Consider the following 20,562-nt stretch of genomic DNA (forward strand, 5'->3'; position numbering starts at 1 on the left):
TTGCTATGTATTCGCAGCACATTACGCTTGTCTACATTGAGATTCAATTGCCATTCCCTGCACCATGCGTCAATTCGTTGCAGATCCTCCTGCATTTTAGTACAATTTTCCATTTTTACAACCTCTCGATATACTACAGCATCATCCGCAAAAAGCCTCAGTGAACTTTAGATGTTATCCACAAGGTCATTTATGTATATTGTGAACAGTAACGGTCCTACGACACTCCCCTGCGGCACACCTGAAATCACTCTTACTTCGGAAGACTTCTCTCCATTGAGAATGACATGCTGCGTTCTGTTATCAAGGAACTCTTCAATCCAATCACACAATTGGTCTGATAGTCCATATGCTCTTGCCGCGCGCGATTAGCCGAGCGGTCTAAGGCGCTGCAGTCATGGACTGTGCGGCTGATCCTGGCGGAGGTTCGAGTCCTCCCTCGGGCATGGGTGTGTGTGTTTGTCCTTAGGATAATTTAGGTTAAGTAGTGTGTAAGCTTAGGGACTGATGACCTTAGCAGTTAAAGTCCCATAAAATTTCACACACATCTGAACATCATCTGTGTTCGTCGCCAGGTTGACTATGTTTATAAATAAATATGTAGACATGCAGGATAAAGACATATTACAGAGCGCTTGATAGGTTCTCGGGAATTACGCCGGATAATACTGTAAAAGCAAAACCTGGGAGCCAGCCTTGGCGGCACTAAGGAATCGTCAGCCAAAGATTAGCAACTGCACCGGGTCAACGCAGATAGGAAACCCTTGCGCAGATGCTTAAATCGCGCGCCAACACCTCGCGCCCGCGAACGGAGTTCGTCGCTCCCGGCCGCATTTTCCCGCGCTGCGGCGCGCTTCCGCAGACCGCGACCCGTTTCTCCAGCAGAGGGCTCTGGTATTCGACGCCGTCTACGATTGGTCTGCGATGACGTTATGCCCCCGCTGGCGCCTGCGCTGTTCTAGAAAGCTAACATATAAATTGGCGAGCTCCTCAGCGACGCGACAGTAGCACCTGAAGATGGGGGGCAGTTGTCTCGCTGAAATATTCTGCGGTTTTTACAATATTATCCGGCGTAATTCCCGGGAACCTATCAAGCAGATGCAGCGCCGAGAAAGACTCAAACAGTACACGTTTTACAGAGCTTTAATAGTTTGCACATAAAAAATTCGGAGGTATTACTTTTCAGCACGCCCGCGAAGGAATACGCACATAAGGTGTTCATATTTTGTTTGCAGCTTAATGTTCCAGTATCAAATTGGAAAAGGATCCTTTAGTATCTGACAGTCATTCAGACTCCCACCCAGCCCGCGTATCGATAGATGTGTGCTGTCAGAAATCGTTAGGCCTCTGTAGATATCGATTTGACACTGAGTCCCCCAGAGGACGTAGCCGGCATCTGAGATGGAAGAGCCCACTGACGCGATACCTCTGACAATTATCTACATCTACATACATACTCCAGAAGCCACCATATGGTGCACGGCAGAGGGTACCTCGGAGCACAACTAGTCATTCCCTTCTCGTTCCACTCGCAAATGGAGGGAGAGAAAAACGAGTCTCTACATGCCCCTGCACGATCCCTAATTTATCTTATCTTGCCTTCGCGCTCCTTGCATGGATTTTACATTGGCAGCAATATCGTCAATTATTTGTTGGATGTGTTCGAGTCTCTGTCTTCCTCTACAGTTTTTCCCTCTGTGGTACCATAGCTGTAATTTCCTGATGACGTAACGTATGTCCTATCATCCGATCCCTTCTCCTTGTCAGTGATCTCCATATGTTCGCCACTTCTGCAGACAACCTCCTCATTCCTTACGTTACCAGTCCACCTCATTCTCGGTATACTTCTATAGCAACACATCCCAAATGCTTCGACTGTTATCTTTTCCAGTTATCCCACACCCATGATTCACTACCATTCAATATTATGCTCAAAACGTACGTTCTCAGCAGTTTCTTCCTCAGCTGAAGACCTATATTTGACATTACCAAATTTCTCTCGCCCAAGAATGCTCTTTTTGTCTGTGTTAATCTGCTTTTTTATGACTTCTTTGCTTCGCTCGTCATGTGGTACTTTGCTTCTAAGGTAGCAAAATTTCTTCATTTCGTCTGCTTGATAGTCCCGATTTACGATGTTAAGTTTACCGCTTACCGTATAAATAATATGCGATTGCGACTGACAAAGTTATTATAGACTGTCTGGCACTCTCCGTGGTGCTGTCATCCAGTGAAAAATTTAGTATCCCTCTCTTGTCCACGCAGTCATTATACATGTCTCATGCCGGCAGGTCCATTAGCGCAGCAGAGTTCTACCAGAGACGTCTTCTCGACTACGGCCGTTGCTGCTAATGCCCCACCGTCGTCGCCAGGGCCCCGGTGCATTTCGCTCCACTCCCTGCCACGACATTGTTCCCAGCGAGCATTCGCGGCTCCCTGGTTTTCCTGAAAGGAGGGACGACGAGCGAGCACCTTCTACTGTTTCTTCCCTCATCCTCCTTCCCCCCTCCTCCCCCTCCCCCACCGCCTCCCACCCCTTCCTCGGTTTTCCGTTCCCCAGCGGGTAACACCGAAGAGGTGACGTGTTTAGTACGTAGACTTACGTTGAATATTAGTAATGTTCGAATACCCGTCCGACCATCAATATTGTAGTTTCCCTGGATTTCCTAAATTAATTAAGGCGAGTGGCGTGATGCTTGCTTTGAAAAGGGCACGACCGAATTCCTTGCCCATCCTTGTCTGTTACGAGACTGTGTTCCGTCTCTGATGACCTGGTTGCTGGCAGTAGGTTACGAAGCAAATCTGACTTTCTTCTTCCCGTCTAGAGCATTGCGTTTTCTTTGGAAGTCGTTCAGTACATATCCTCTAGCAAACAGCTAGCATATTTTCGTGCGTTACAAAACTGTTGTTGTTTTTGGGGGGAGGAGACCAGACAGCGAGGTCATCGGTCTCATCGGATTATGGATGGACGGGGAAAGAGGTCGGCCGTGCCCTTTCAAAGGAACCATCCCGGCATTTGCCTGGAGCGATTTAGGGAAATCACGGAAAACCTAAATCAGGATGGCCGGACGCGGGATTGAACCGTCGTCCTCCCGAATGCGAGTCCAGTGTGCTAGCCACTGCGCCACCTCGCTCGGTACAAAACTGTTGGCTTACACTTTTTCTGATGTAGTGATGAGGCAAGGCCGTGTATCAGCTATAATATTTCAGTTCTTCGTATGGGATCCTAACGAAACATACGGAACATTCTTTGTTCTTTGGTGCTCTACACCGAGATGACCAAAATCACGGGATAGCGATATGCACATGTACAGGTGGCGGAGTACCATGTACACAAAATGGAAAAGGGCAGTGCATTGGTGGAGCTGTCATTCGCTCTCAGGTAATTCGTGTGATAAGGTTTCCGATGCGATTATAGCTGCACGACTGGAATTAACAGACTCCGAACGCGGAATGGTATTTGGTACCAGACGCATGTGACATTCTGTTACGGAAATAGTTAGGAAATTCGGTATTCCGAGGGACTATGGCAGCAGAAGAGCGACGCGAGTGCCTTTGGTAACAGCACGACATCGCCTCAGCACCTCTCTGGGCTCGTGACCATATCGGTTGGAACCGATACGACTGGAAAATCATCACCTGGTCAGATGAGTCCCCGTTTCGGTTGATAAGCACTGGTGGCAAGGTTCTAGTGTGACACTGACTGCACGAAGCCATGGACCAAAGATGTCAACAAGGCGCTTTGCAACCTGGTAGTGGCTTTTGTAGTGTTTTGTTACTCCTCTCTCGCGTGAGGAACGTGTCCACGAACCACGTTAACGGAAACGACTACAAGGTAATTAGCAATGACGTTGTGATCTGTGTTTACATGGGACGTACTGGGCTCTCTCTTCCAACTGAACCAATCATTGACTGGAAATGGTTATGTTCGGCTAATAGAGACCGTTTGAAGCCATTCATGGACTTCATGTTCTCAAACGATGATGCCCCATGTCACCAGGCCCCAACTGTTCGCGATTGGTTTGAAGAACATTCTGGACAATTCGAGCGAATGATTAGGCTACCCAGTTCGGTCGACACGAATCCCATCTGGCATTTATGGGACATATTTGAGAGGTGCACAAAATCCTGCAGCGGCAACACTTTCGCAGTTGTGGACAGCTGTGGAGGTAGCGCGGCTCAGTAGTTCCTCAGGGGACTTCCAGCGACTTGGGTCCATATCCCGTCGACCTACTTCACTACACCGGTAAAAGCAGAGCCGACACGACATGAGGAGCTATACCACGGCTTTTGCCATCTCAGTGCAAAGTAGCTGTGTCTACAGAAAGACTCATAGGAATGGAATCTGTTTTTTTCTGGAAAAGCAATATTCTTCCCAATTTCTTTATCCATGAATATCTAACTACGTCCGTGCGATGAGGGGTGGGTCATTAGTTTTATTCTTCCCATGTCTTCTTTTCCTAACCATTTATCTCTCGTAGCACTGGGTTCGCTTTTCATGATTTGGCAAGGTTTATTTAATGATTTAACTTCGCAGCCGAATGTCCTTCGTCAAGGAAGGGAAGTCGTGTGTACCCGGATGCCAGCTCTGTATACTAAGTTTAACACCTTGTATAGCCCCAAATCAATGTATTCTTGCTACTTTAGTATATGAACAACAAACAAAATTTCGTTAGAATGTTAAGCAAAGTTGCAGCAGCAACTGTGCAAATGTAATATATGGAACAAAAACAGCCGCCAGTTACGGAAGGTAGTAGTCAAAAGCACTTGACCTACGTTTCAACCGACATAAATGGGCCTTCTTCAGAAGTCTTATTACGTTTTACATGCTGATCCTGATGTTCTACCAATAGGCTTAGTCATAATTAAAACTGACAAGATGGCTGTTTTTACGATTTTCTGTTTTAATTATCACTAAGCCTTTTGGCAGCACATTAGGATCTGCATGTAAAACGTAATAAGATTTTTGAAGAAGGCCTGTTTATATGTGTTTGAAACCTAGATCAAGAGCTTTTGACTGCTTCCTTCCGTAACTGGTGGTTGTTTTTATTGCATATATCAAAATTTTGTTATTTGTTATCCTTCGGGGTGTTGCAATTTTAATGGTCACCAATGTGGGGTGGCCGAAAAGTGTAATTATTTCTTTGCAACTTTATTAACACTTACGACTATTTGTCCAAAACGTCCATATGTACACCACCATGCTAATATATTTAAGATTTGAAGCTCCCATACAGATCATTGATATGCCTATAGTGCTCCTCACGAGAACTGCAACGTGACTGCCGCGTAACTGCCAACTGACTGCCGATGGAGGACAACACAGCCCGTTGTTTGATCACTTTGTCGTTTGCCTTTTCGTGTTTTTGGTGGCCTTCTGCTTGACTTACAGGGTGCGCGCAACGCTGACGCACTAGCTTCAGCACACGTTTCCCTTCAGAAGGGGGGGGGGGGGGGAGGAAAAGGGTGCATCCAAAACACTTTACAGGCGAAAAGCTTTCTTCCTACATTACGAAACATGGGAAGGCTTTCGTTGTGCTTCGGTTCACGGATCGACACACTAGTCACTAAGCGCTCCTCCAAAGTGAAGTCGCTGGTATCTGCCACCAAAAACACGAAAAGGCAAACGACAAAGTGATCAAACAACGGGCTGTGTTGTCCTCCATCGGCAGTCAGTTGGCAGTTATGCGGCAGTCACGTTGCAGTTCTCGTGAGGAGCATTATAGGCATATCAATGATCTGTATGACAGCTTTAAATCTTAAATATATTTGCACCTTAGACTGTTACAAGTATTTAGTTCAGGTGTAAAGGGAGCTCCTGGCCACGGTGCCCAGAGTGACACACGGAAGACTGACGGTTCTGATTCGCTAGTACTGAGAACGCGGTGGTGGGAGAAGATCGTAGTGAGGGTTGTTCTTCTGCACACAACGCGCCATTTCAGTTACAACGGAGCAGAGGGACTTGCAACACCGTTTGTTTGCCTGACACTTTCGTTAGAAGTGATGAGTCGTTAAGGCTACGCAGCGAATGTTTCGTGTACAATTCAGTCTCGCTCGACATGGAGTTATTCCGAGTCGTAATACAATCCTCAGGTGAATGGAGCATTTCAGATCAGCTGGGAAGGTAATGGATAACAAGCGTACAGGCCCGACACGCACTGTAGTGACGAGGATAATATCGCTAGGGTAAGGGAAGCGATAGTCAGAAGCCCAGAACGGCGAGTTAGATGTCATGTGAGTGAGCAACAATCAGTTGTGAATCGGTTGGACGACATTTGCATACATTAAAATTTCATCTCTACGAACATCTTATTGTGCAACAACTAAAGCCAACTTGTTTCGCTGTACACGAAGACTTTGCCTGCAGAATGAAAGCGATTTTGATTGATAATGTGATTTTATAGATGAGCGATGAAGCTCATTTTCATTTAAACGGGACCGTCAATAAAAAATTTGCGTTCCTGGCCTCCTGAGCATGCACACCTTATACACTCCCAAAAGGTTATAGTCTGTTATACTCTCGTGTGATTCGGTATTATGTGACTGCTAATTTTTCAAGGAAAAAGGGGCCACAGTCACTTTTAATTCGGTTCGATACATTCATACCCTATGAAAGTTCTTGAAACCAGAAGATGAAGAATCCCTTTAAAAGATGTTTAGTTCAAGCAGGATGGCGCTACATCACACACCGCGAACGCTTCAGTGGCAGATCTTCGGCGTATGTTTTGTGGACAGCTTACCTCACGTTCTGGCAATGTCCCTAGGCCTCCCAGATCTCCAGACTTCAGCGTGTGCCTCTTTTCTGCGGGGTACCTCAAAAGCTGTGTGTATAAGAAGAAATCGCGAAATATGTACCAGCTGAAGGATGGGATCATTCAAGAAACTGCTGTCATCCCCGCAGAGACATCGGTTCATATGATAGGGGATTTCGAGAAGAGATTTGGATCGTGCTGAAGGATGCGATCATTCGAGAAACTGCTGCCATCCCCGCAGAGACATCGGTTCATATGATGGGGGATTTGGAGAAGAGACTTGGATCGTGCATTCGAAATTATGTACATCACCACGACGACATTATTTGTTACAAATCGGCCTGCATTAAATGCCAAATAATGAGCTTTGATTTAATGTGAATAACCATACATTAATTTTAAAATTGACCAAGTATTCTCTATTTAAAAACGCGCCCGTCTGTCACCGCCGGCCGCTGTGGCCGAGCGGTTCCAGGCGTTTCAGTCCGGAACCACGCTGCTGCTACGGTCGCAGGTTCGAATCCTGTCTCGGGCATGGATATGTGTGATGTCCTTAGGTTAGTTAGATTTAAGTAGTTCTAAGTGTAGGGGCTGAACGGAATGAACAGTCTAATGAGTACACAGTATGGTTTGAGAGTAAATCGGAGAAAGACGAAGGTAATGAGAAGTAGTAGAAATGAGAACAGCGAGAAACTTAACATCAGGATTGATGGTCACGAAGTCAGTGAAGTTAAGGAATTCTGCTATCTAGGCAGTAAAATAACCAATGACGGACGGAGCAAGGAGGACATCAAAAGCAGACTCGCTATGGCAAAAAAGGCATTTCTGGCCAAGAGAAGTCTACTAATATCAAATACCGGCCTTAATTTGAGGAAGAAATTTCTGAGGATGTACGTCTGGAGTACAGCATTGTATGCTAGTGAAACATGGACTGTGGGAAAACCGGAACAGAAGAGAATCGAAGCATTTGAGATGTGGTGCTATAGACGAATGTTGAAAATTAAGGGGACTGATAAGGTAAGGAATGAGGAGGTTCTACGCAGAATCAGAGAGGAAAGGAATATGTGGAAAACGCTGATAAGGAGAAGGGACAGGATGATAGGACATCTGCTAAGACATGAGGGAATGACTTCCATGGTACTAGAGGGAGCTGTGGAGGGCAAAAACTGTAGAGGAAGACAGAGATTGGAATACGTCAAGCAAATAATTGAGGACGTAGGTTGCAAGTGCTACTCTGAGATGAAGAGGTTAGCACAGGAAAGGAATTCGTGGCGGGCCGCATCAAACCAGTCAGTAGATTAATGACCAAAAAAAAAAAGTCTATGGGACTGATGACCTCAGATGTTAAGTCCCATAGTCCTCAGAGCCATTTGAACCATTTGTGTGTCACCATGTACGGCACAATTTGGAAATGAGGAACGAGGGAGATGACAAACTCATGTTGTATATGTGGTGGGAGAGGATGGGAGATGGAACTGAAAACTGTAGTTGAATGACATCTGTGTTATGTCGTTCGAGACACAGTAACTCTGCAGCACGGTCCTAGCACTCACTTTTATGTCTCTGAGCAGTATTGGCCTGGCAGCTGTGATGAGGACACAGTGTATGACCTGTGTGACGTTTGCTGGCAGGAATACGCGCCCCTGGGGGACCTGTCCGGGGCGGTGAAGGCGGGCGGTCTGCCCGAGGAGCAGGTGAAGCGGGTCGCCTCGCAGATCGGCTCGGCGCTCGACTTCCTGCACTCCAAGCAGATCGTGCACCGCGACGTCAAGCTGGAGAACGTGCTCGTTTTCACCGCCGACATGACCAAGGTAAGCGGCTCCTCGCACTGCCATTCGTTACGACCACTGTGTACAACACACGGCCATGGTGAGCGTTTCAGTGTACTGTCTTTTAATCGTTATCTATTTCTTTTACTTTTATCAGGCTTCTGGCTCTCACTATGTGACCTGGTAATCAGGGGAAGACAGGATTCGGTTACGACTGTGGACGGGGCCGTAGTCAGTTACTACGGGGTGCCGTTTATAGTTACACACATTTTTTTCCAAACAGAAATTTCAGAGTCAATAATAAATAAAAGAAACCACGTGTTATTAATTAAGGAATGAACAACTGTGTAAAATAATAGTGTTTTCAGAGCGTTACAATTTAGAAATGACCATAAAATACAGATAATACGGACAATGTCTTAAAAACAAGCCGCTGTGATCACGGCTGACGGCCTTATCCCCCAAGAGTGGCAATAAATTAAGAATGTTTAAGGACTCGCTGCAATTAACAACCTACAAATATTAAAATATTACTGTTAAACAGCCATAAACACAGCAGAAGGCATCAGACGCCAGACATGGCAGTAAATAAGGTTTTAAGGCTTACTGCTGAAAACACCGATACCATATTAAAATTTTAAGGCAAATAGCCACAATTAAGGCTGAAGGCCTTACACGCCAGGAACGGCAATTATACTAAAGAATTTAGAAACCTGTCGTAAAACAGCAAATACAAAAGCAAAGGTTAATTTAAAAAAGAAAAGAACAAGCAACTGATCACCAAAGGGTGAAATAAAATGATGGTAAATCTTGTAAGACAACCCTTACACTTAAAATACAGATACAACAGATAATGTTTTAAAAACGAGCCACTGTGATCACGGCTGAAGGCCTTATACGCCAAGAATGGCAATAAATTAAGAATGTTTAAGAACTCGCTGCAGTTTACAACTTACATATATTAAAATATTACGGGTAAATATCCATAAACACAGCAGAAGGCATCATAACCTTCAATGTAGCCATTAAAAAATATTATAATAAATAATACAATAATAAAACACAAGGACCAATCACTGACGGTGCTCCAGGAATCGACCTCTGAGAACAAACACTTTCGCGAGAGATGAGACAGTCAGCCAAGAGTTGTATCACTTCACAAGATGGTGACTCAGACTAGTGGCAGTCTAACGAATGACTAATGATAAATCGCTGAAACTACCTGACGTCCGACAAACCAAATACAACGATGGAACAATACGCCAAAGCCGGAACCGGCGGTCTGCACTGCGCACCCAGAATACAGTATTTAGAGCGGCCGGAACGGGAAAGGAATCACTACCACCAGAGTAGAAAAAACCACCAACCGGCCTACAATCAAGAAAGCTGTCAAAACTACACGCCTTACCGGACAGCAGCGGCAGGAAACGTACACTGCCGTTACATACACCAACCCCCAGGGCAGGTAACAGGGGCGTTAGCGGCCACCAGGCAGGAAAAATACCGCTGGTTGAAGTTAACAAATTGTAACAAGCTGAAAGTATGAGGTGCATTCAAGTTCTAAGGCCTCTGATTTTTTTTCTCTGGACTGGAAAGAGATAGAAACATGCGCATTGTTTTAAAATGCGGCCGCGTTCATTGTCAATATGTCCCAGAGATGGCAGCACCATACGGCAGACGGCATTCTACCGCCAGCGGCGAGAATGAGAACTGTTTTAAATACTTAAAATGGCGACGTTTTCCTTACTTGAACAGCGTGCAATCATTCGTTTTCTGAATTTGCGTGGTGTGAAACCAATTGAAATTCATCGACAGTTGAAGGAGACATGTGGTGATGGAGTTATGGATGTGTCGAAAGTGCGTTCGTGGGTGCGACAGTTTAATGAAGGCAGAACATCGTGTGACAACAAACCGAAACAACCTCGGGCTCGCACAAGCCGGTCTGACGACATGATCGAGAAAGTGGAGAGAATTGTTTTGCGGGATCGCCAAATGACTGTTGAACAGATCGCCTCCAGAGTTGGCATTTCTGTGGGTTCTGTGCACACAGTCTTGCATGACGACCTGAAAATACGAAAAGTGTCAACCAGGTGGGTGCCACGAATGCTGACGAATGACCACACGGCTGCCCGTGTGGCATGTTGCCAAGCAATGTTGACGCTCAATGACAGCATGAATGGGACTTTCTTTTCATCGGTTGTGACAATGGATGAGACGTGGATGCCATTTTTCAATCCCGAAACAGAGCGCCAGTCAGCTCAATGGAAGCACACAGATTCATCGCCACCAAAAAAATTTCGGGTAACCGCCAGTGCTGAAAAAATGATGGCGTCCATGTTCTGGGACAGCGAGGGCGTATTCCTTACCCATTGCGTTCCAAAGGGCACTACGGTAACAGGTGCATCCTACGAAAATGTTTTGAAGAACAAATTCCTTCCTGCACTGCAACAAAAACGTCCAAGAAGGGCTGCGCGTGTGCTGTTTCATCAAGACAACGCACCCGCACATCGAGCTAACGTTACGCAACAGTTTCTTCGTGATAACAACTTTGAAGTGATTCCTCATGTTCCCTACTCACCTGACCTGGTTCCTAGCGACTTTTGGCTTTTACCAACAATGAAAGACACTCTCCGTGGCCGAACATTCACCAGCCGTGCTGCTATTGCCTCAGCGATTTTCCAGTGGTCAAAACAGACTCCTAAAGAAGCCTTCGCCGCTGCCATGGAATCATGGCGTCAGCGTTGTGAAAAATGTGTACGTCTGCAGGGCGATTACGTCGAGAAGTAACGCCAGTTTCATCGATTTCGGGTGAGTAGTTAATTAGAAAAAAAATCGGAGGCCTTAGAACTCGAATGCACCTCGTAGTAAAAAGTAATAAGAAGTCGGGGAAAGCTAATCAGATCCGCCTTCCCCAAGCACTCCACTCGCTGCTCTTCACCCCGGCGACACTACGAGCAGCAACACGACACAAGTCACTGAAAAATCGCGAGACACCACAATGGTGTGGAGGTTTCTCTACTTGAATTCAAGTGCACTCATCTTAAAGCTTGCAGGATCCGTTTTACGACGAGGTCGTGCACCCCCATGACCACAGCCCTTCCATCCGACAGTCCATGCGTGCCGCCAGCAGTCCCGGTATGTTCGCGCACTGAGCGGACCTGGCTCCTCCTGAGTCACCATCCGAACTGCCGACTCACGGGACCCGGAAGAACCACGACGTCGTCACAAAGATACGTCAACAGTTACTACATATCGATAACCGCCGCTGCTGCCACTAGCGGACAGGCAACGCTTGCGAAGCGGAATGGCGCCAGTCAACACGAGACGAAGAGAAACAACCGTAACCATGCCAACTAAACGATACGGTCTGGCCTCCAACAGAGGGCGGAAACGTACAAACAGCACCAACGCGAGCCGCAGCACGGCTCGGACTACGTAGACTTTCCTCGTTAACACAATACTCTGCCACCACACATTTCTCTGGCTGCAACAGTCGTGCGTGGTGTTGGTGCTCAGTAAATCTATCGTGAATGGTGCGAATAGTGTGTCCAATATAGTTTTCCCTAGAATGGTAAGCGATCTGGTAAAAACCAGGTTTCCTAAAATCTAGATCTACTTTTACCGTACCAAGAAGCGCTCAATCTTGCCTCATGGGCAACTCTTTTCAAATCAGCTTTGAAATCTCACGGGTTAGAAGCCGAGTGGCGTTGTCTTCTCGTAGCAACGTTTCAATGGATTGCGTATCCATCATCTTCAGGCGAAGATGATGGATACGCAATCCATTGAAACGTTGCGACTAGAAGACGACGCCACTCGGCTGATAACCCGTGAAGATTTCATAGCTGAAATACGCCGAGAAAGCCTGCGATCGCAGACTTTTCATATCTTTAAAAATCCGTCGTACTTTTGTAGATATGCCCCCAAAATATGGAAGGAAACTAAATGATCTACAAGCATCTTCCACTGATTTCGGCGAAGGTCCCTACTCAAAGGCGCGACGGATGTGTCTGTCTGAGAAGCCTTTCTGCCTCAACACGACAGTAAGGTGTTTCAGATCTGGTGTCGACCTATCTGGGTCTGAGATGGTGTAAAGCCTCTTTGCAAAATCCGCAGGTGCGACACACGGGGGTCTTCTTGGCACGTTAAAAGATGACCTCGGAATGAAGAAGTACTGTTTTGTGGGAAAAAGTATATTGGTCAAACTATTCGCACTATTCGTAATAGACGTACTGAGCACCAGCGCCACAAACGACTGTTGCAGCCTCAGAAATCTGCAGTGGCGTACCACTATCTTACCGAGGGGCACAAAATGTTATAAAAAAGCAAATGGATGCCCCTTCGTCTCGCTACTGCAACAATGTTTTAAAAGAATGCTTTGAAATTAGATTAGCAGACTCCATTATAATCAGAGACCGGGTCTACCTGTTAAGTAGGCTAAAACTTGCAGTCATGTTTTATCCGGTAAAAAATAATGATTGTTGACTCGTGCTACAGAAAGTATCGTCACTGGTACTCGAAAGCGATTCAACAGTTTTTCTGCTTTTACCACTGATGGTGCTGTACGTTCACTTGCGCTGACGGGCAGCAACGACGATCTCCGACGCACGAGCTGTTCGCCTTCTATGGCGTATAAAAGGGCAGCCGCTTCATGGTTTGAATCAGTCGCAAGGATCACTTTTGACCCTGATCTTGTACATCCTGTAATCGAATCTGCCGCGCACAGTAAAAGTCGAACTGTCAATATATGTAGACGACATGGTTTTATACTCAAACAGTCGACCCTCACACATCTTCCAGCGTAGATCAAATGTTCAAATGTGTGTGAAATCTTTAACTGCTAAGGTCATCAGTCCCTCAGCTTACACACTACTTAACCTAAATTATCTTAAGGACAAACACACACACCCCTGCCCGAGGGAGGACTCGAACCTCCGCTGGGACCAGCCGCACAGAGCGTAGATCACAACAGGCTATCGACAGTCTCATAGAATGGGTTTTCCGTCCATTACCTGGACCCACTCGTTCAGGTTACTGTGAACAGAACCGGGGCGTTTTTTTTTAACATTCAAGTCACGAAGTTTTGACCCCTCTCCTACATATTCATGCCGTGTTGACACATATATTCCTTGTTGACGGAACACAGTCGTCCTCTTGCACCTCGTCACCGTGTTATACCCAATCTGAAATGCCTGGGACTGTTTGAAACAGTGAGCGGAACAACAGTCAAGTTGCTTTCACTTTAGTAGCTTCACTGAATGTGTGGCGTCATCGGGATATGGCATACCCCAAATATCTTGTAGACTCTTTCTCTTCGCCGAAATGAGTCCATTATTAAGACATCGGTACTGTTACACCGTTTTGGGATGATAATTCCTACGAATAATTGATTTATTTTCTCCGGATTGCTTATAAAATTTGAGGAAACAAAACGGTTCTGATAATTCTTCAGCTGAAAGATCGTTTCCAGAAGGTTACCACAAGTGCACTCAACAACTGAGAAGCATGTACGCGCCAGAAAATTCGATTGCGAGTGTGTGACGTGGCCCAGACAGAACAATAAACGCTGTTCTAAAACCATTTTCAACAAGAAGAGGTTCGAGCGACGTAAACATACTGGATCGTTTAGCCGCTGCACTGCACTGATATATCCGAAATAATATCGCTCAAATTCTCCACTTGTGTGTACACAACATTAATACTCGTACTGTGCAAGCAGCTACCGAAATGTGTGTTTTAGATGGGGTATACATTTCGTTTCATTCAGTTAAATCATCGCCAAAGGCAGGAGTAATTCGTCCGATTATTGTTTTTGATACAGATGTGATGCCTACATATACGTTTTACATTTTAACACAATTTTCCGCTTTGGCACTGGTGCTTTAGATGAAATGATCGTATGGCATTTATTGGCCGGTATATCCCACTAGGGGTCAGCCGCCGTATTGCAAGTCTCCTTGTCCGCCGCTCGTGGTCTCGTGGTAGCGTTCTCGCTTCCCGAGCACGGGGTCCCGTGTTCGATTCCCGGCGGGGTCAGGGATTTTCTTCTGCCTCGAGATGACTGGGTGTTTGTGTTGTCCTCGTCCTTTCATCATCAACCAGGAAAGTGGCGAAATTGGACTGAGCAAAGATTGGGTAATTGAACGGGCGCTGATAACCACGCAGTTGAGCGCCCCACAAACCAAACATCATCATCATCATCATCATCACAAGTCTCCTTAATTGATGCCAATTCGGCGACTTGCGTGTCAATGATGATGGAGATGGTGATGAAAGACACACAACACCCAGTCCCCTGCCGGGAATGGAACCCGGGCCCCTTTGCGTGGTAGGCGGTAACGCTACCGCTGCGCTACGGAGGCAGACGGTGCTTTAGATAAAAAATAAAGTTGTCATAAAAGGCGAACAGTGAAATAAAGGGTGTCCCATAAAGCACGCAACTTTTCAGCGCGTAATAACAAACAACTTTATTGATGGAATTAAGTAATTTACGTATTACTGCAGTGCATATCTGTGATTATGTACGAAATATCATATTACTAACAACCACTGTAGCTGAATAGTCAGCGCGGGCTCGATTCCAGTTACTGGTGGCAGCAAATGGCTCTGAGCACTATGGGACTTAATATCTGAGGTCATAACTACTTAAACCTAACTAGCCTAAGGACATCACACACATCCATACCCGAGGCAGGTTTCGAACCTGCGACCGTAGCGGTCGCGCGGTTCCAGACTCAAGCGCCTAGAACGGCTCGGTCACATGGCCGTCGGTGGCAGCATTGGTAAGGGGCGCACTCAGGGACTGTTGATATTTTTAAAAATATTGGGAGTCCAATATATCGATATTTCAAAAATCACCATTTTCTGCACTCGATATACCAAAAAGTAACGATATATCTACGGATAAAATATCGACGGACCGTCTAATAAAAATATCGGCTGCACATTGTAAATATACTGCCGATTTTAGAGCTGTATTTTTAAGTATTGATTTATTATTAGATATTCTGTACGTCAAAAAGCTGGTAGCCTGCTTATCCTCCCTAGAGGAAGAATTGGGGTGAAGGCGATGCAAGTTCACGCTTGGCGATAGCCACTTTGCTAACAATGGTAACTGCATGTAAATGGCACAATAAAAGGTGTCCCATGGATCCGTCCTTAGGTTTCTTCAAATATCGGATTTGTCCGAAACACTTAACGTCGACTTCTCTATTCTTCCATTTCTGCAAACGCTAGCGAACTAGCGGCTGTGGTTTCAAAATAACGTGGTGAAGTTAAACGTTGCAGTTTCTGTTAGTAGCGCCAAGCGCAGATTACGTCACTGTTTTCCCTCAGACGTCTCCGCCCAAGGCAAAGACCAGTCTTGTCATTTAGAGTTTTGTTCATCATTTTCAGCAACTGTTTCTGAAGAATTCCGATGTGAAGAAGCAGCTCAATAGTAACGTTAAAAATTGTTCTATTGCTTCACGCAACTGGTGTGCTATTTCTTTGCATTGAAAATCTTGTCATTCCATTCACACAGTCACCCGTAGTGCAATCGGACTTCTACTTTATGCCACCTACACTTGCTTCACACACTCAAACAGAAAGATCGGACATGATGAATGCTAAAACGTAGTAAGACTCCTTCACACAGTGAAAGTAAATTTATGTTCTACGACAATTTCAAAATAGCAATTTCAAACATTCACCGAAAACTGCGAAAAAACATAATTTAAAATAAAAATATCGGCACTCGATATTGCCATTTCAGTGTCGATACATTGATATATCGGGAGAAGGAATATCATCGGTACATATCAGCATTTTTGGCAGAAATGTCGATATATCGATACGATATTTTATCAACAGCCGTAGTGCACTCAGCCTCGTGAGGTCAACTGAGGAGCATCTCGACCGAGTAGTAGCGGATTCAAGCTCAATAAAACCGACAACGGCCGGGAGAGCCCCGTGAAGACCACATCTCGTTCCACACACCACCATCTAGCTCCATACCGCGTCCAATGAAGCCACTGTCAGATGATTACGCTGTGCTCGGTCGGTCCTTAGTGCCCCGTATAGGATCAGAACGCAGAATTATGCCTTTTACTTTTTTATGGTGTGACGCAAATACCCTCCACGATCCTGCAAGCACAATCTCCTTATTTCGATGACGTTTTCCACAACTTTTCGGCTTACTTCGACTTCTAGCTCTCGGCATTGAGCTCTGAAGCCAGATATCACATGGTTTCATATCACGAGATCTAGGTGGGCAAATCACGTCACCGTTGCAAGAAATCACCCGGTAAGGCGGACATCAGTCGCATGCGAAACTTTCGCAGGCCTCCTTGTGCGTACGTTGAGGGTGCGCAGAGATTTTGCAATCGATGTGTGACAAGTTGCACTCTCTTGTTGAAAGAAAAGCTCTTCGGCATTTACACATATAGTTCAGACCACAAAAACTCTATTAACATTGCCGTAGCATTCCCCGTCCATTGTTAATGCGTTTCCGACATCATCTTCGAAGAAGTACGGCCAAATTACGTCCACAACCCTAAAGCCACACCACACAGTCCATCATTGTGGATGTAGTGACTTCTCCTTTACTACTCGAGGGGTTTCTGTGCCCTAAATCTCGCAATTTTGCTTCTTCTCCACGTCATTCAAGAGGAAAATGCGTCGTATCAGTGACTATTTACAGTTTTGATGAAACTGTTGCTCGTTCATTGTTTCGCAAGCACCAAATGGGCACGTGCTCGGCGTTTTTCGTGATAAATTTTCGCTTCAGCTCTTGAGTAAGTTGGATTTTATAGGCACAAAGGTGAAGATCGTCTTTCAGAATTTGTTTCACGCTGGTTCTGAGAATACCCAATCGTCAATGTCGGCGAACAGATTCTATCGGACTTACAGAAACATTATCAGTCGCAATGACGATAATTTCCGCACAACGACTGACACGAGGACACTCCAACGATTTAATTTCCACAACCGAACCGGTTTTACAGATTTAGCGGTCGGTCTCATCACATTCGACTTCCAAGCTGCGACCTGGTCGCGAATGGAACAGTGACCCGTAAATGTAGAATAAATTTCTTTTATTTCACGTCTATGGTCACAAGTGCCATGTCTGGCTTAAGACAGAGTCAAAGGCTCCTTAAACTGAAGCAACGAATCAGTACCGAGATCTGAAGATGATCACTGCTGACCGAAACCGATGGTCTGAAGGCCATCAAGTTTGTGACCGCAGAGGTGAAATAAAATAAGTTTAGTCTACATTCATGCTCATAAATTAAGGATAATGCTGATACATGCTGAAACAACGCTCTGTTGGACGGTTTGCGTGCTTTAATCACCTCGCGGTATGACCATGCGGTGTATTTGACCTGCGGTCGTCGCACGGTGGCGCTGGAGCAGTCCACACACGCAGAGGCGTGCTGGTGCATGTCACAGTACGGTGCAGCGAGTAAGTGTGCAAATGTTTTCAGACGTGCTAATGGTGACTGTGTATTGAAGATAGCTCAAAGAACACATATTGATGACGTTATGAGGGGTAGAATACTAGAGCGACTGGAGGCTGGTCAAACACAGCAGATCGTAGCACGGGCGCTCCGTGCGCCACGAAGAGTGTTCTCAAGATTATGGCAACGATTCCAGCAGATAGGAAACGTGTCCAGGCGCTACAATACGACACGTCCACAGTGTGCAACACCACAAGAAGACCGATACCTCGCCGTCAGTGCCCGCAGACGACCACGGAGTACTGCAGGTAGCCTTGCTCAGGTCCTTACCGCAACCACTGGAACGGTTGTCTCCAGACACACAATCTACAGACGACTGAACAAACATGGTTTATTCGCCCGGAGACCTGAAAGGTGCATTCCACTGAACCCTGGTCACAGGAGAGCCCGTAAAACCTGGTGTCAAGAACACAGTACCTGGTCATTGCAACAGTTGTCCCATGTTATGTTCACGGACGAGTCCAGGTATAGTCTGAACAGTGATTCTCGCCGGGTTTTCATCTGGCGTGAACCAGGAACCAGATACCAACCCCTTAATGCCCTTGAAAGGGACCTGCATGGAGGTCGTGGCTTGATGGTGTAGGGTGGGATTATGATTGGTGCACGTACACCCCTGTAACAGGTCGGTGTATCGGGACGTCATTTTGCACCAGTATGTCCGCCATTTCAGGGGTGCAGTGGGTCCCACCTTCCTCCTGCTGGATGATAATGCACGGCCCCACCGAGCTGCCCTCAGAGTACCTTGAAACAGAAGATATCAGGCAAGTGGAGTGGCCTGCCTGTTCTCTAGACCTAAACCCCATCGAGCACGTCTGGAATGCTCTCGGTCGACATATCGCTGCACGTCTTCCCCTAGGACACTTCAGGAGCTCCGACAGGCACTGGAATGGGAGGCTATACCCCAGCAACTGCTCGACCACCTGTTGTGCGGCCTGTGTACATGTGCATGGTGACCATGTCCCATATTGATGTCGGGATACATGTGCAGGAAACAGTGGCGTTTTGTAGCACATGTGTTTCGGGACGGTTTTCTCAACTTATCACCAATACCGTGGACTTACAGATCTGTGTCGTGTGTGTTCCCTATGTGCCTATGCCATTAGCGCCAGTTTTGTGTAGTGCCACGTTGTGTGGCACCACATTCTGCAATTATCCTTAATTTATGAGCATGAGTGAACATTTTCGGGTCACTGGGCCACTCGCGACCATGTCGCAGCTTATAGAAATAGTGCCATATCTGGCTTACGACAGAGTCAAAAGGTATTATTAGCCAGGTGTACCAGTTTCTTTGGCTCTTCAGTGTATGTTAACAGCCGGCAGTGAGGCACCGTGTCAGACCCTTTATGGAAATCTCGAAATATTAAATCTGATGCTCTTCTTCCCTTCATCCCTGATCCACACATCAGCTCCCTCGTGAAGTCTTGTCAGTTGCCTCGTTTACTGCAGACTCTATCGCAGTAAGCACCAGAAATGCCAGCACGTTCGGTACACTGAAGCTGCCGCCTGTGCCGCAGGTGAAGCTGTGCGACTTCGGGTCCGCGCGGCGCGAGGGCTCGCTGGTGTCGCGGGCGCGCTGCACGTGGCAGTGGTGCCAACCGCCCGAGGTGTGCGCGGTGCTGAGCCGCGAGCGCTACCACTGCCGCACGGCGGGCGACGCGTGGCAGCTGGCCGTGCTGGTGGTGGTATGCCTGGCCGCGTCGCCTCCCTGGCAGGCGGCCGACCACATCTCGGACGCCGACTACGCCGCCTTCTCGCGCTGGCAGCGCCGCCGCTCGACGCGCCTGCCGCCGCTCTTCCGCCGCTTCACGCCGCGGTTCCTCAGGCTGCTCAGGTACGATAAATAACTCCACTAATCTTCCTCCGCTATCATCGGCAGCGTCAGGAGCAAACTACACTACTGGTCATTAAAATTGCCACTCCACGAAGATGACGTGCTACAGACGCGAAATATAACCGACAGGAAGAAGATGCTGTGATATGCAAATGATTAGCTTTTCAGAGCATTCACACAAGGTTGGCGCCGGTGGCGACACCTACAACGTGCTGACATGAGGAAAGTTTCCAACCAATTTCTCGTACACAAACAGCAGGTCACCGGCGTTGCCTGGTGAAACGTTGTTGTGATGCCTCGTCTAAGGAGGAGAAATGCGTACCATCACGTTTCCGACTTTGATAAAGGTCGGATTGTAGCCTATCGCGATTACGGTTTATCGTATCGCGAAATTGCTGCTCGCGTTGGTCGAGATCCAATGATTGTTAGCAGAATATGGAATCGGTGGGTTCAGGAGGGTAATACGGAACGCCTTGCTGGATCCCAACGGCCTCGTATCACTAGCAGTCGAGATGACAGGCATCTTATCCGCATGGCTGTAACGGATCGTGCCGCCACGTCTCGATCCCTGACTCAACAGATGGGGACGTTTGCAAGACAACAACCATCTGCACGAACAGTTCGATGACGTTTGTAGCAGCATGGACTATCAGCTCGGAGAACATGGCTGTGGCAACGCTTGACGCTGCATCACAGACAGGAGTGCCTGCGATGGTGTA

At 46.7% G+C, this 20,562-nt stretch overlaps 1 protein-coding gene across 1 annotated transcript in view; it reads left to right on the forward strand.

Moving 5' to 3' along the window:
- Positions 1-20,562, forward strand: part of LOC126175764 (serine/threonine-protein kinase meng-po) — a 151,942-nt gene that overhangs the window by 115,108 nt on the left and 16,272 nt on the right. The window contains exons 3-4 of the mRNA XM_049922734.1: positions 8,381-8,560; positions 19,527-19,843. Coding sequence (XP_049778691.1) covers positions 8,381-8,560; positions 19,527-19,843 — 497 coding nt within the window. The remainder of the gene's footprint in view (positions 1-8,380; positions 8,561-19,526; positions 19,844-20,562) is intronic.

The sequence above is a fragment of the Schistocerca cancellata genome, chromosome 3, assembly GCF_023864275.1.
Source record: "Schistocerca cancellata isolate TAMUIC-IGC-003103 chromosome 3, iqSchCanc2.1, whole genome shotgun sequence".
Taxonomy (NCBI): domain Eukaryota; kingdom Metazoa; phylum Arthropoda; class Insecta; order Orthoptera; family Acrididae; genus Schistocerca; species Schistocerca cancellata.